Source organism: Echinops telfairi, unplaced genomic scaffold (assembly GCF_000313985.2).
Source record: "Echinops telfairi isolate 266 unplaced genomic scaffold, ASM31398v2 ScPeMD7_7458;HRSCAF=8496, whole genome shotgun sequence".
Taxonomy (NCBI): domain Eukaryota; kingdom Metazoa; phylum Chordata; class Mammalia; order Afrosoricida; family Tenrecidae; genus Echinops; species Echinops telfairi.
Window position 1 is genome coordinate 25,985,466 of NW_022111358.1, and position 15,449 is coordinate 26,000,914.

The following is a 15,449-nucleotide window of genomic DNA, read 5'->3' on the forward strand; positions in this document are numbered from 1 at the left end:
TGTGTGTGTGTGTGTGTGTGTGTGTGTCAACTCCTACTGGGAATCTGGAAACAGAGAGGCCTGGGAGTGGGGAAGACACTCCAGAACTGGAGAAGCAGGTCCTTCCTTCAAAGCCAGACGGTCCCGGGGTCTGTCGGCGTCCCCTCCACCCTCAGGGAAGCCTGTCCCTGGACTCAGCTCTGCCTTCCCTGCAGGATCTGGGGCAGCAGATCCAGCGGAAGCAGCGGGCTCTGGAGCAGGAAGGCTTGGAGGTGGCCCGGGGGCTGCTGGCCGGGCAGCAGGCCCCACCTGCCCAAGAGTGGGGCAAGCTCTTCCAGACCTTCGTGGGGAGAGAGAGCCGGATGTATGCCTGAGCACCGCAGCCCCTCCGGCCGGAACTTGGACAGTGCGCTCGCTCGGGCCCAGCCTGACCCGTCCTTCACGCCCCAGCGGCCAGCTCAGCCTTCGCCCTAATAAAAGTATTTCATTTCTCTGTTCTCTAAACTCAATCCCAGGTCCAAAGGGTGGCCCTGAGCTGGCAGCTGGGCCCTGGGTGGCCTTGCTGGGCAGCTCATTTTATGGCTCAGGGGCGGGTGACTGGGTGGCGAGACAAGAGGGGTGGTGAGGAGAGGCGAGGGCCTCCTGTAGCAAGCCTGATGGGCAAGTGCGGGTCAGCTCAGGCCTGAGCCCAGCTGTTGGCAGTGAACTGGAACACTAGACCCTGGTTCTTGGCCTGGAGCTGGGGATGGCATGGGCAGCGAGTGGCAATGAGGTCTACAGGAAGCCAAGTGGGGGGCCTGAGACACTGTGCCCGAAAGATGGGAAACATGGCCTTTGGGGCTTTATGTTTTCTGTGGCTAGGAGCCCTGGTGGTGTGGAGTTACACGCTGGGCTGCCACCTGCAAGGTCAGCAGTTCGAAACCACCAGCCACTTCTTGGGAAAAGATGGGGCTTTCTAATCCCTGGAACAGCTATAGTGTTGGAGACTCAGAGGGGTGGGTTCTACCTGTCCCGTAGGGTCGTTTTGAGTTGGTATCGACTTGATGGTGGTAAGTTTTTTGGAGTGTCCCGGTGCCACCACTGAGTGTGTCCTCTGAGATGCTCCAGTGACAGGAGAGTCATCCTTTAAGCCCAGAGACACTTTATTAGGGGATGGGCCCCTGCCCCAGGTGAGGGGTCTAAGAGCAAGGGCAGGGGGGTGGGGGTGGCATTAGCTCCTCCCTGTTCTAGTGGCCACAGTTTATTTCTTGATTTTCTGGGTCTTGCTTTTGCTTGTGCTGGGGGCTCCAGGAAGAGAAGCCTTGGGTGCTGTGGCCCCCCTGGCTCCTGGCCGTGCCTGGGCAGCACCTTGCTGGCCCTGGGCGGTCCGGGTGTAAGGCTTGGTAGCAGTGTGTGTCTGTGGTGATGAGGTGGTCTCCGTGGGTGTCTTCTTCCCTTGTCCGGGAGGGTCAGGGGGGCTGCTGTCCCCGGCGGCCATGGGCTCCTCGGGCAGTGGGGGCAGGTCTGTGAGGACCAGCTGGGCCTCCATCCTCTGGCAGTGCTCCATCAGGGCCGCCTGCTGCCTGCGCTCCCGGTGCCTGCTCAGCTCCTGCTCCAGGCCCTTGAGGAAGCCTGAGGAGGGTGGGGTGGGGGGAGGGACAGGTGGTAGGTGGGCCCCAGCTCATAGAGAAAGTTCTTGGGGGACCCCTGAGAAACCTGTCCCCAGTGGATATCACCCGGGTCACCGGCATGGCCAGGATGAATTCCTGCCCAGCGGCACTGCCCGTGACCACCTCTGACCAGATGCTGATCTGTCCTTGGGGCTACTGTCTTAGCTTCTCGCTACCCCCTGCCCGCAGTCCCCAGGGGAGGGGTGGGGTGGGCTGCCACAGGCTGTCAGGGGACAGGCACCTCGCTCTGAGCAGAAGGGGCCACTCAGCTCCGGGTACTCGTCGTCGTCGTCGTCCTCACCACCCGAGGCGCCAGCACCCTCTTCGTCGGAGACCCAGCGCTCCTGCACAGGCTGCTGGTCCAGGTCCAGGAGCAGCGGCAGGCCTCTTATCACCAGCTTCCTGCAGGGCAGGAGAGGAGCGGCCATCTGGGAGGGCCCCTGGGGCAGGGGGAAGACAGAGCCCTCCCCTTTCCTGGGCCCCACAACCCTAGGAGGGGTAGCTCACAAGAGGCAGGCCCCTGTGGAATTTGGGGATGGGGAGGAACAGGAATGGGGAGCTGGCGTGGGGGGAGGAGAAGGTGCCTCTCCAGTGAGTGGCCCCAGGTTTGCAGCTGGATGGGGCATGCAGGGGGAGCTCAGCATCACGTCTCTGGAGGGGAGCCCCCGCCCCATCCCACTGCCACCTCCTGACCTGTAGTCTTTCTGCTTGGTGCAACCATTTCCGGTCAGGTTGAGGATGAGGAGGCTCAGGGGGAACTCATCTGCACATACCAGAGGGGGGCACTGAGGGGTCACAGCCCTGGAGAATGAAGTGAGGGGAGGGGGGTACAGGTATTGCGGCAGAGAGGAGGGAGGGCCCCAGGGGGGCTGGCTCCTGAGTTCCTACCCAGCTTCAGCGTCTCTATCAGGTTGTCAGAGAGGTCCAGAAACTGGAGGTGTGGGAGGACAAGGAGGTTTTCCACCTGTTTGATGCGGTTCCCTGCCAGAGACAGGAAGCTGGAGGGGGAAGAGAGTGGGCAGAGACTGAGCTGACTAGCCCAGCAGCTGAGTGGGTGGGGGTAGGGGCAGAAGGGGTCCCCTGGCGAGGGAGCAGATGACCAGTGGGCACACATGGCTTTCTAGGGTGAGGCCGGCTTGCTGGCCCTGCACTGGCAAGGAGCCAGGCCTGGTGAGGTCCCGGCCAGTGCCTTGGTCATGGTTTTGGCTTTGGCTGGGTTCCTCGCCCCCTACCCCTGCCCTGCATACCGCAACGAGGGGATGCAGGCCAGGTTCTCAATTCGCTGGATCTTGTTCTGCAGGAAGAAACCAAGGTGGTGAACCATGCTGGGGAGGGGGCGTGGGGGTGGCAGGGGGGAGAGGACAGGCCAGAGGCCATGTCTCTCCGTCCTTGCAGCTGAAGATACAGTACTTTGTGAATGATCCCCCTACTCCGTGAAATGCTTGTCGCTCACTCTCTCAGGGTGATTCAGGTGGCTGGTTCCAGGTAGGAGGAGCCCCTGGTGGCCTAGTGGGTTACATGTTGGTCTGATAACCGTGAGGTCAGCTGTTCGAATCCACCAGCCACTCTTCAGGAGTCAGATGAGACCTTTTGCGACCGTAAGGATTGGCAACCTCCAAAACAAAGAGTCCTACCTTGCCCTCTGGGCTGGCTGGCATTGAGTTTGGAGTTAAGGGTATACACTTAGGTTGGCTATAGCCCGTGGAAGCATGCTAGCCTCCTGCCTCCCCCACCGAGGAATCGGAGAAGGAAGCCAAGTGACCACAGGGAAGTGGACATGGCCTTGGTGCCCTGCAGACAGGGAGGGAACTAAACCAACAAGCCACACCCAGTGCCATCCAGTCGATGCCAACTCATAGGGAGCGACCCATCGGGGGAGGGCAGAACTGCCCCAGTGGGTTTCTGACACTGTTACTTTTACAGGAGTGGAAAGCTCCATCTTTCTCCCGTGGAGCAGCGGGTGGTTTCGAACTGTGACCTTGCAGTTAGCAACCCAGTGTGTACGCACTCCACCTCCAGGGCTCCAAGAGAGGGAACAAACAGTTATCTTCATTTGGTCTTTCGCGTGATGACCAGTTAAGAGAGCCGGGTATACTCAGCCAGGAGAAAGCTGAAAAGCCACTAACCAGTGAAACAACAAACAGCCTCCGTGATTCTGGAAAGTACAGAAGAGCCTCCTTCTTATTCTTCTTCAAATAGGAAGCGGGCTTGGGCTATGTAACGTGGGCGATTCAGGGTAGACAAGAGAAAGCTATCCAGAACAAGACAGGTGCACGATGCAGGAAGACTGGTGCTCGAGTCTGTTCATGGTTTCTTTGGGGCCAGGGGATTGGGATCATCAATCTTTCCATCCAGATAGAATTCTGGATTCAGCTGAGGGCTGTTAAAATGAAAGTCAGCTAGCCTGGATACCAGGGAACGGGACAGGGCAGTTGGGCTGGTGCCTTTCAGAGTCCCCATGACTATGGAGAGGATTCAGACTCCAGGGGACTCTACAGGGCAGAATGGAACAACTCCTTTGGGTTTCCAAGGCTGTAAACCCTTCAGGGAGCAGAACGCTTCTTCTTTCTCCCTTGGAGAAGACTCGAACTACTGACCTTGCTGTCAGCAGCCCAATGTGTAAGATATTAGGCCATCAGGTTCCTCCTTTCAGATTGTCACTTATTTTTTTGTCTCTCTTTCGGGCGCATGTTCACTGCCATCAAATCAGTTCCACTCCTAGTGATCCTGTAGGATAACATGGAACTATCCCTGCGTGTTTCTAAGGCTGGGAATTTTTACAAAAGCAGCATGCCTCACCTGCCTCCTTGGAGAAGCTGGTGGGTTTGAACTGCTGACCTTGACCACCCAACACATAGCCCACTTAACTACTCTTGTCCCAGGAGCTTCTTCCTTTCAGATTCCCAGAACCAAGCTCAACTCATAGGGACCCCACAGGACAAGGCAGAACTGGACTTGTGGGTTTCTGAGATGGGAGTAGAAAGCCTCCTCGTCCTTCCACGGAGTGGCTGGTGGTTTAGAACTGCTGAGCTTGTGGTTTGCAGTCCTGTGCACAACCCCTGGCGCCTCTCCTTTCAGATTCAACCAAGTTCCTGGTGTGAGTGAGGTAGAGGGAAGGGAGAACAGAGGCAAGAAGTTACCGACTGCAGGTAGAGGCTGTGAATACTCCGGAGGCTCTCTAAGTTTCTGATAAAGGTAATCCTCTCCCGGTCCAGGCGTACTGTCTGCAGCTCAGCGAGGGTGTGAAACCTGGGGGTGGGGGTGTGTGGGGTGTCACTGAAGACCATATCTGTGGCCTCTTGGAGAAGGTGGGAAGGGAGAGGAAGGACACTGTTTTAAGGAGGGTTAGATGGTTGAGTGATTTTTTTAAGTGATAAAAATACCGGTAACAAAAGCATTTGCTATTTCAACAGTCTTCAGTATTACCTGCCAGACATGTTTAGCCAGCACCTTTAGCTCCTATGTCTCCCCATCCCTCTTAGCAGCAGCTCAAGTGTCCCCTAAGTGGTTGGGTGATTTGGATCAGCTGGATGTGCAGAGTAAGGGAAGGGGGAGCCAGAGCCGAGTGGACACATTAAGAGGGCCACCCTGGACAGTTCAGTCTGCAGGCGGCGTCCTCCGCCCGCGGCCGGCTCTAGCACTCACATCTTCTCTGACAGGTCATCATCCTCAGGGAAGGTCAAGTTGCGCTTAGTGATGAGGGCTTCGGTGACGCACAGACCTTTTTCCTCCGCACCCACGGCAAGCTTAGCTGTCAGGAGGAGAAACCAATCGCTCCAGTTCCTAGAGGCCAACCCCCAGCGGTTATCCCACCATCCGAGCTGCTAGGCCAGCGCCCTAACTCACTTTCAGGCATGGTCCAAGAGGCTGCGGGCCTGGGAAAGGCGAAGGGGCGGCCGCGCAGCTTGGACAGCCGGAGGGCTGGGGGAGCCCAAGGTGTTCCGCGCAGAACCTCGGGGAGCCAGGGGAAGGGTTGGCTTCAGAGTAACCGTTGGGGTGGGGTAGAACCGAGAGCAAACCGAGGGTTAGGGGTGAGGCTTGCGGAGGGAGGGGGGACGGGTTTCGTTGCCAGTCTTGCGATCCGCGAGCGACGGGAGTAGACCCCCGGGGAGGAACGGTCCTTCCCGGCGGGTTGGCGCCGTTGCTAGGAGACCGGACGCCGGGCGGCCGGGGAAGGCCCGCCCAGCGGGGGGCGGGCGCGGCGCATGCGGGTTACCGCCCCGGCCTGTGGACCCGCCCACCGCTTCCGGCCCTGGGTTCGCTGCCCCACAATCCTTAGCTCCTTCCGCCCTCTCGCTTTCCGTCGTCCCCCCGGCGGCCATGGCTGCGCCCGTGGTCGGGCTGCTGCGAGGGCGTCTCCTGCCCCCAGCGGGTAAGGAGCTGCCCACCGCCTCCCGGCACGATCCGGCCGCCGCGCCCTCGCCCTGGCCCCGAGCTTCTGTCTGTCTGTCTGTCTGTCTCAGTCCGAGGGCCCCCGGCCACCCCTGATTCTTGCCGGTGACTCCAGGAACAGCGGCAGTATTTGTGTTTTACCCCCCAGACTCCCACCCTTCTTGGTGTCTAGCCCACCCAGCCCTTGCCCATCCCCGGCATTTCCCATGTTCGGACCCCAGCCTCTCCCTGGACCTTAATGAAACCCCTGAGACCCGGAACCCCACCGGCTGCCGGGTTTTTGCCGGCGCTCGCAGGTGTGACAGGATGCGGTCCTACCTGCTTTTCTGTCACTCCTTGTAATGCATCGTATTTGCGTTTTCCTTCTCTGACAGGTTCCCGCCTTCCACCTGTCCGGGTTCCAGCTCACAGGGTTTACTGTACTGCCTTTTTATGAAGGTCTCTCCACCCCCGCCCAGCTTCTGTAAGGCAGGTGCCTCCTGTTCTTCACTCACTTGCGTCCTGTTTGTTAACCTCCGTTGGTTGCCCCTCTTGCAGCCCATCACTTTGCATTTGTTTTCTTCTCTCCTCTTAAGACTGTAAACTCCAAGAGGGCAGCATCATGCTCATTGAGCATAACCGGCAGATGGCGTGGTGTCTGGCATTAGTAGGCCCGCAGGGATACTTGCTGGCTGAATGAACCTAAGATGGGCCGAGCACTGAGAGACATGCTTTCCATTCTCTCACTGAAATTTTAGAGCACCTTAAGAGGAAGGCATGATTCTCTCTCTACAGATGAGGAAACCGAGGTTCAGGGTAGTTGAATGACTGGCCAAGATACAGCTAGGAAGTGGCAGAAAAGAGGCTTGAACTCGAGTCTCATCTGACTCTAGAGGCCAGGCTGTTAAAAGTTTTGTCAATGGCCCTTGGCAGAAAAGCCCCTTAATCCCTGCCAATCTCCATGGTCTCTGTGTGTGCGTGTGTGTGTGTTAGATGCATCTTGTAGCAGAACCTTTTCCTGAGATCCCAGCCCAACCCTGGGAAGGCCTGGGAGTGGAACTTGTTAGCCTAGGCTCGTGTGTCAAGGATGAAGACATCAGGGGGGCCAATATCTCATTTGTCTTCTGCAGCGTGCTCGCTAACTCGTACTGTGGACAAGAAGGAAAGGGCAGGGAGACTTGTTTGGAGGAGCCAGCGGGTGACGGAACGCTTCTCGTGCCTTGCTCAGGTCACAGGGGAAGGCTTCAGAGCAGCGCATTGGGCAGTGGTTTTCAAGCTTTAGCGCGCACAGCATCACCTGGCAGCCTCCTGAAAACACTGTTTCCCAGGCCCCACTTCCTAGTTTGTGATTCAGTAGGTCTGCTCCCTGGACATGCAGGGACTGCTGCTCCGGGGACCACACTATGAGAACCAGTGGCTTAGACCACAGGTTGCCAGACGGTAGCAGGGCCAACCACCTGTTTTGCTGATAAAGTTTTATTGGAACACAGCACACGGTCCCTGGCAGCTCTGGTGAGACAGCAGCCGAGCCGGGCAGCAGCAGCAGTAGAAACCACGCAGCCCTCACACTGGAAAACATACATACTCTCGGGCCATTTCAGGAACAAGCTGGCCCTCCTTCATTTTAAAACACGGTCCAAAGGATCTCTCCTTTGTCCCCGGGAGCTCCACCCCATAAGGAAGAGCTGCAGCCATTGGGGGGCAGATGGGTCTTTCAAGGACCATGTGACAGGCCTGGAAGAGAAAGGGGAAGTCAGGATTCCTGGCAGGAGATGTCTTGATTCCCTCTGTGCCGAGTCCAGTGCTTTGAGCCTTGGTTGTCTCTGCCGAGAGCATCGATGGCCCACTAGGGCCTCTGAGAGGCTGCACCTCCTCCACGTGGCCCTCTTCTCTCCCAGGCAGGCTGCCCACCCTCCAGGCTGTCCGCCATGGCTCCAAGGCCGTGACCCGCCACCGTCGTGTGATGCACTTTGAGCGGCAGAAGTTGATGGCTGTGACAGAGTATATACCTCCCAAGCCTGCCGTCAACCCAAGATGCCTGCCACCTCCTCCCAGCCCGCCCCAGGAGGTAAGGGGAGAGTGGGCATACACCTGGTGGCAGGGTGGTGGCTTCGAGTGATCTGATGAAGTAGGGCTGTAGGCCATAGTCACTGGGATCATGCCTCCCTGTCCCCATTCTCTGGTCTGATTACCTTCAAATCACATCTGAGGGTGAGTTTGTATCGGCCTCTAGGCTCTTGGTCAAAGTCCTGTCGAAATTGCTTACTGAATGCTTGTCTCCACAGAAGTATGTCTGAAAGCTACTGTGTTGGTCTGGGTTGACTAGAGAAACAAATTCATAGATACTCATGTGTGTAAGAGCGAGCTTTAAGCTGCCCTGCTTGACTGCCTGGTGCAGGGTGAAAGGTACCTGGGCAGGCGTGGCTGGCGCAGCCAGAGCTGGGCGTTGGGCATGTGGAGAACACCCACTCGATCCTTTTGTGTACCCAGACCTCCCTCTGTCCCAGTCACGCCCTCCGCCCCTGTAGACCCCCCACCAGAAATTCTCCCTTGGCACAGTGCCTTACAGAAGAGGTGGTCTCGGGGTTTGAACTGATCCCACTACCTCGAAGGACGCCTCTCTTCCCTCTCCTGTGGGCTCCACTACCTCTTCCCACTTCATCCCAGCAGGAAGTGAAGCCGCCCCTGGGCTCCCCCTCCCTCCCCTCCCTCTCCCCAACTCCCCTCACTTGCACTGTATATATCTTGTTTGTTGGCGATAAATTATTATTTTTTGTTAAAAACTTTATATAAAGAGTAATTGTATATTAAGAAAATATCCCAGCCCAGTCCAGATCAAGTCCGTATGTCCAATTTTAGCCCATATGCCTGATACTAGTCTATAAATTCCTCTTCAGACTCAGGCAACACATGCAATGATGCTCAATGCAGGAAGACTAGTGGGTGGCAAGTCTCATGGATCCAGTGGAGGTGGAAGCATCTATTGGCTTGGGTCTCCCCGTGGCTCCTCCAGCTCCAGGGCTCTGGCTCCATCAGCATAGCTCCATGTGGCTTATGAGCAGGAAGATGACGCAGAGAGAATGTGTGTCCCACCTCCAGGGAAGAGGACTGGAGTTCTCAGAATCCTCAGGAGAAGACTGTGCCCACACAGAGGCTTCATTAGCTCTACTGGATTGACAGGGTAGACTCCACCCCTTCCTCAAGTTGACAGCAGGTTTATGTAACTGTCAGAGCTACCCAAGTCAGTGGGGATAGGACAGAGGATCTCTTTTGTCCGAAAAGACACTGAAGCATCCACATTTTTGTGGAGGGGTGGAGCAGGGCAATAGAGCTTTTTTCTGCCCTTAAAAAAAAAAAAAAAAGCATGGAAAGACCAGGGGAAGATTTTTAACTTTGTTACTGTGCACAGACTTGATCTTGATCGCAGTGAGCTGAGTGTGGTGCTGCCAGACCTCCCTGACCGAGGCTGGAATGTGGATTGAGAGCCAAAGTTAGATCCCTAGGGGAGTGCTGACAGAAGTCACTGGGCAGAGATTCCTCCAGGACTATGGCCCGACAACCCCCACCCATCTGGACTTTGTTCTGAAGGCAAAGAACTGGCTTAAAGGAGCCCTGAAGGGGGCAGCCTGCCAAGCAGGATCTGGCAAATTCTATTACTTCAGGGGCTGGGGCTCTTGCAGCAAGACTTCCATATGCCCACCTGGAATTGATTAACAGCATCGCCCACTAACCATCCCCTCCCTCCCCTCTCCGCTAACTCAGGTAAAGGTACAGTCATTAGACAGAATTTTCCCACTAAGTTTTCCTCAAGGCAAGGGTGCCTGCTTCCTTGTAACTGTGCAGTCACCTGGACCTGTGCCATCCCATATACCAGCGTTCTGGGGGTGACAGGCAGGCTGTATGCCTGCACTGCCCAGTGTGGCTGTATGTCTGCACTGCCCAGATGCATGTGGCTGCCGAGCACTTGGTATGAGACTTGCAGCACCGAGGAACTAAGTTTCGATTGTGTGCAATTTTAACCAAAGGTAAGTGGCCCCTGGACCGGAGAGAGGACACCCAGAGCCTAGAGTCAGCACAGGATGAGCCTTCTTATCTTATTGTGCATACTCATATTTTCATGAAGTTCTGTGATGGTCACCATGACGCCCAGGTACTCCGCTGCCCCAGTGGATTTCAGGGTCATTACTCTGGGAAGAAAATCTCTTTGTAAACATTGTTTCCAGAGCCCTGCTGGCATATTTGGTTATGCGGCGACGACGACGGGCTGCTAACTGCAAGGCCAGCAATTCAAAACCACCAGCCACTCTTTGGGAGAAAGATGGGCTTCGATTACCGTGAAGAGTTACAGTCTTGAAGAGAGAAAAGACGACCGATGCCCAGTGCCTGCATGAGCCAAAACGTGAATCTCTTGGGAAGCAGAGGAAGTTGGCATTTTCACATTTGACCATTAAAAATAAATTGCAACACGTTTGTGTCAGTCTGGGTTGACTAGAGAAACAAATCCAGACATTCATATATGTGTAAGAGAGAACTTTATATCAAGAAGCAATTGTGCATCAATAAAACATCCCAGTCCAGTCCAGATCAAATCCATGATTCAATATTAGTCATAAGTCCGATACTAGCCCATGACTTCTTCTTGAGACTCACGCAGCACATGCAGGAAGATCACCTGCCAGTGGTGGATCCAGTGGTAGAAGCATCTCAGGCCTGGTGCTGGTCTCCACGGGCTCCTCCAGCTCCAGGGCTCTGGCCGGGATCAGCATGGCTCCATGTGTCTTGCCAGCAGGAAGTCGAAGCAGAGAGAATGTGTGTCCCACCTCCAGGGAGGAAGACAGGAGTTCCCAGAATCCTCAGGAGAAGGCCATGCCCACACAGAGGCATGATTGGCTATGATCTGATCGACAGGCTAGATTCCACGCCGTTGCTCAAGTTGACAGATGATGTAACTGTCACAACGTTCTTTAGGCAGATGATTCTTTTACTCAGAACTATTTCTCCATCTTAAAAAAAAAAAAAAAAAGCTACAGTCTTGGAACCTGGCAGGGGCCGTTCTACCCTGTCCTGTCGGGTGGCTGTGGGTTGGCATCAACTCCATGGCACCGAGTGTGAGTTCCGTGTCAAGCTCTGTGACTATAGTCTTGAATGCACAGGTGCTCAACTTAGACTTTGTCTTAAAAAGTAAATAAATCAATAAAGTCCTGTTCTGTGAAAATGGCCCTGCTTCAAGTGGTCGGGGTGGCAGGGCTGTCTGGTCTTTCTAGTTGGTAGAAGAATCCCACCTGGGTGCAGTGCCAGAGGGTGAAGTCATGCTGGCAATACCATCATCCTGTAGCGTTGGCTGGCCAGACCCTGACCTGGCCTGGGGACTTCGCGTTCTCCGGATTGTTACTCTCTGCCCTAAAGAGTGGGTCTTCAGATGAAAGAGAAAAGGTGGGGGGCGGGGGTAGGACAGTCTCGGGGTCCCTGGCGGACATTGGGCATCACTGGGCACCTGGTGCATAGGGAGTAAGGGGTGAAGGAGGACAGGCAGCTCATGCCCGTGGGCCATCCCTTTCTGATTCTAGGAGTCGGGCCTCATCCAGCTCCTCCGTCGGGAGATAGCAGCTGTTTTCCAAGACAACCGAATGATCGCCGTCTGCCAGAACGTGGCTCTGAGCGCAGAGGACAAGCTCCTGTTCCGCCACCGGCTTCGGAAACATGGCATTGTGATGAAGATCTTCCCCAACCAGGTAGGCGCTCTGGCTGGGCTGGCCTCGCTCTCCGCAGCCCCCGCCCAGCGTCAGGGAGGGGCCACTTCTGATTCCTCTACACGCTGTTGCTGGCTTTGCTACCTACACTGCAGAGGGAGAGCCAGCAGACCTTGGCACCTGACCTCTCACCTGATGTCTCCCTGCTGTCCCAGGTCCTGAAGCCCTTCCTGGAAGATTCCAAGTACCAAAATCTGATGCCCCTGTTCGTGGGGCACAACCTGCTGCTGGTCAGTGCAGAGCCCAAGGTCAAGGAGATGATTCGCGTCCTGAAGAGTGTGCCTTACCTGCCGCTGCTAGGTGAGGGGGTGGTGAGTCCACCTGGCTGGGGCCAGGGGACTGAGGCTGAAGAGAGCCATCTGGACCATCTGTTGGGCGTGTCTCACCCACAGGGGCCTGACCCAGCAGCTGTACCTTCGACCCCGGTGGTCTCACCACCCAGGTCCCCTGGGTACTGGAGGAGAGCCATGGGGAGGCGGGAGGAAGTTGCCCCAGGATCTGCCAGGAGAGCATGGCTAATACTGGTGGGAACGGGTGTGGAGAGCCGCGCAGGTGAAGATAATTAAAACCGAGAGCCCAAACAGACCGCTGAGATGGTGAGCCATGGTCCCTGGTTCCCTGGGGCAGGCTTCCTGGAAGTGCTGGTTCTCTCCACGTTTAAACCCTGGCCTTGGGAACTGACGGTGGGGTCATAAACTTTTGGCAAAAGGTTTCTGAACATGCAAGGACCAAAATAGAATTCAAAATCAAATGTGCATTGAAGCCGAGGTGTTTCTGGCAGCTCGCTTGCCCGCGTTGCAAACTTCTCAGGCCAAAAGGGGCCTCGAGTGGGGGACAAGTGTAAGTAAAGAAGCCTTGTGAGTCGGGCAATGCTGGGCATCTCCGTTGGAAATTCAAATGTCATAGGAATCAGTATAATAAGCCCCTCCCCTCAAGCCATGCTTCTGCATGAAAGTTTGGGAAGCCCTGACCTCATGGGACTCGGGGTCCAGGGGGCCCAGTAGAGTGTGCTATGCAAAGGTTTTCAGAAGGGAAAAGTAGGGGAGGGTGTGCAGTATGCCCAGGAAGGTAGGCGGTGGAGAGGGGCAAGGGAGAGCAAAGCCGGAGGCCTGGCACCTCATGGTCAAGCCAGGAAGGCAATTGTAGGGAGCCCCGCTGACCCAGATCCGGCTTCTTCCAGGTGGCTGCATTGACGACACCATCCTCAGCAGGCAGGGCTTCATCAACTACTCTAAGCTTCCCAGCCTGGCCGTGGTGCGAGGAGAGCTGGTCGGAGGACTCGCCCTGCTCGTGGCCCAGACCCACTCCCTGCTCCAGCAGCAGCCCTGGCAGCTGACCGCCCTCCTAGAGCAGTACGTCAGGCAGCAACGCGAAGGGCACGCTGAGGAGCCTGCGCCAGCCAGTGGGATGCCCCCACCGCCTCCAGAGCCTGCTCCTCCCTCCTAGCCTGTCCCCGCCCAGAAATACACTCACTCGCTTGGCTGTGTCGTCCTTCGTCAGAGATGTGGGAGCATTTGGGGTGGGGAGGGCACCCGTCACCTGGCATCCACGGACACCAACAGAGCTGTCCTTGGGTTTCCCTTTTGGGGACGGATAGGTGCAAAGCCCTCTCAGCTCTCCAGGTCCACAGCAGAGAAGCTGAGAAGGACCCTGCCCTCTACCTCCTTGTCACTGTTCCTAGCTGCCCACCCGCCCCCACTGCAGCCCGTCCTCCCACAGACACGACAGCTCGCTTGAGGAATCGGGGTAACGGTGGCACCTGTTGAGAGTCCTGCGTGTGTCTGGCACTGCTCTGCACACCTGGTATGTGGGTGTCTTTGTTCCTCGCCAGCTTGCCCCATTTTACAGGAGAAGATAAAGGGCCAGAGAAGTCAGACACTGTGTCCACGGCCAGGCAGTTAGGGACACAACAGGCACTTGAAGCAGGGTCTCTGTTCCTGAAGACCACGCCCTGAATTCCTCCACTACTCTGGGCCCTGGCATGCTCTGAGGTTGGCTCTCCACCTGGGAGAAGGTGGGATGCACTGGCTTCCGAGGGCAGGCCTTTCACTTCCTGTTTTCTTGTTTGAACGGTCATCCTCCGTATAGTTAGCCTCAAGGTGACCTCTCAATTCTGACTTCCCCCCCAAAGCTTCCCTCTTCCCGTTACTCAAACCTGTTAGCTCACTGTGCCTCCTCGTGCGCAGAGCACCGTGCAGCAAGTCAGTGCTGTCTGCGTGTCCAGTTCCGTGGGTGTGACTGCAGTCCTCCACGTTGCACAGCCCCATTTCGGCCTCCTTTTCTGAGTTGCTTCTCTCTCTCTTTTTTAAATCATTTTATTAGGGGCTCATACAACTCTTATCACAATCCGTACCTACATCAGTTGTGTCAAGCATTTGTACATTCATTGCCCTCATCATTCTCAAAACATTTGCTTTCCACTTAAGCCCCTGGCATCAGCTTCTCATTTTCCCCCTCCCACTCCTCCCTCATGAACCCTTGATAATTTATAAATTATTATTTTGTCATATCTTGCACCGTCCGACGTCTCCCTTCGCCCACTTTTCTATTGTCTGTCCCCAAGGAGGAGGTCACATGTAGATCCTTGTAATCAGTTCCCCCTCTGAGTTGCTTCTCTCCCAAGAACAGAAAACCCCCACCCCCACCCTGGAGGTTCCTGTCTATTCTGATCCTTTGTCCATAGTTGAGCGGACAGGGCTCAAGACAGACAGTCTACTAATTACACCAAGCGATATGGTGGTTCAAACCCACCAACTGCTCCACGGGAGAAAGATGGCGCTGGCTGCCCTGTGCTGGGCCGCTCTGGGTCAGAACCGACTTGATGGCCATGAGTTTGGGTTTGGGGAAGATTTCTAGGGGATATCTTTAGCTAAATGTTTAAAGGTGATCTCGGGGCAAGGGTTTCATCTAGCCTCCATGATTCCAGAACGTCTGGATCCTCAGAGCAACTGACAGCTTTTAAACTCCCGCCCTCTTACAGGTAGCTGACAGCTTTACCCAGTAGCTGACACGTTCCAAACATTCCCGAACACAACCAGGTTCTGAAATGAAGTGTTCAGGGGGCTATCAGGTCGGATGCCACATCCCTAAGTCTTGAACCAACAGCTCATAGTGTACTGAAGGAGATGCGGGGAGGTGGTAGTCCTTGGACTTGTGATGTCCAAGCTTCCTTTGCCCCTGGCAGAGGAGCTGAGCTCTGCTGTGTGGCCTGGTCCTGGACCAACTTCCCATGGTGCCCAGCTCTGTCCTGTGCCTGGGGCTGCACAATCAATAAAAGTGGATTAAAAGGCTCTGGAGGCTTCCGAGTGCCAGAGCCTCCCTGGTCAAGGCTGCCCCACTGCCGCTGAGTGGCTTCCCCAGTCTCCCAGGGCCCCTCCACAGACAGCAGGTGGCTCCTGAGGGGTAAAGGACCTGGGTAAGCCAAGGCCTGTGGGGTCCAGGTGGATGGGGAAGTGGCCGACGGAGGACGTTACTGTTGGGGGCAGAGACCGCGCACTGCTGTCAGGCCCTCAGCCCCACCTTCAAAGACTGCTTCCCGGAAAGTTGCTTTAACTTCACTGAAAGTGGTGTGTTTTCCCCCAAGCAGTTGAGTTTCCGGTCTTTCTCCGGAGCTGGTTTTGAATGAGAACCCAGCACCTGGACCTCGGGCCTGCAGCAGAAAGGCAGGGTCACTCAGGGGAGGGCAGGAGCCCAGAGTTGG

At 56.0% G+C, this 15,449-nt stretch overlaps 3 protein-coding genes and 1 long non-coding RNA gene across 4 annotated transcripts in view; 2 read left to right on the plus strand and 2 right to left on the minus strand.

Moving 5' to 3' along the window:
* Positions 1–470, plus strand: part of SCRN2 (secernin 2) — a 4,355-nt gene extending 3,885 nt beyond the window's left edge. Inside the window, exon 5 of the mRNA XM_045299319.1 lies at positions 9–470. Within this exon, the coding sequence (XP_045155254.1) occupies positions 9–353 (345 nt within the window). The 3' untranslated portion in view covers positions 354–470. The remainder of the gene's footprint in view (positions 1–8) is intronic.
* A 633-nt stretch (positions 471–1,103) lies between these two features.
* LRRC46 (leucine rich repeat containing 46) lies at positions 1,104–5,724 on the minus strand. The gene is made up of 8 exons (XM_030888088.2): positions 5,475–5,724; positions 5,274–5,379; positions 4,769–4,877; positions 2,876–2,922; positions 2,517–2,626; positions 2,322–2,391; positions 1,870–2,030; positions 1,104–1,590 (listed from the first exon to the last, which is right to left on the minus strand). The coding sequence occupies exons 1-8, from the start codon at positions 5,482–5,484 to the stop codon at positions 1,220–1,222; spliced, it is 984 nt and encodes a 327-aa protein (XP_030743948.2). The 5' UTR covers positions 5,485–5,724; the 3' UTR covers positions 1,104–1,219.
* A 209-nt stretch (positions 5,725–5,933) lies between these two features.
* On the plus strand, positions 5,934–13,231 carry MRPL10 (mitochondrial ribosomal protein L10). The gene is made up of 5 exons (XM_004707422.3): positions 5,934–6,000; positions 7,898–8,067; positions 11,567–11,731; positions 11,905–12,049; positions 12,930–13,231. The coding sequence occupies exons 1-5, from the start codon at positions 5,949–5,951 to the stop codon at positions 13,193–13,195; spliced, it is 798 nt and encodes a 265-aa protein (XP_004707479.2). The 5' UTR covers positions 5,934–5,948; the 3' UTR covers positions 13,196–13,231.
* Positions 7,460–8,159, minus strand: LOC123522766. The gene is made up of 2 exons (XR_006680991.1): positions 8,091–8,159; positions 7,460–7,733 (listed from the first exon to the last, which is right to left on the minus strand). It is a non-coding gene; the product is annotated as an uncharacterized LOC123522766 (long non-coding RNA).
* Positions 13,232–15,449: the final 2,218 nt, after the last annotated feature.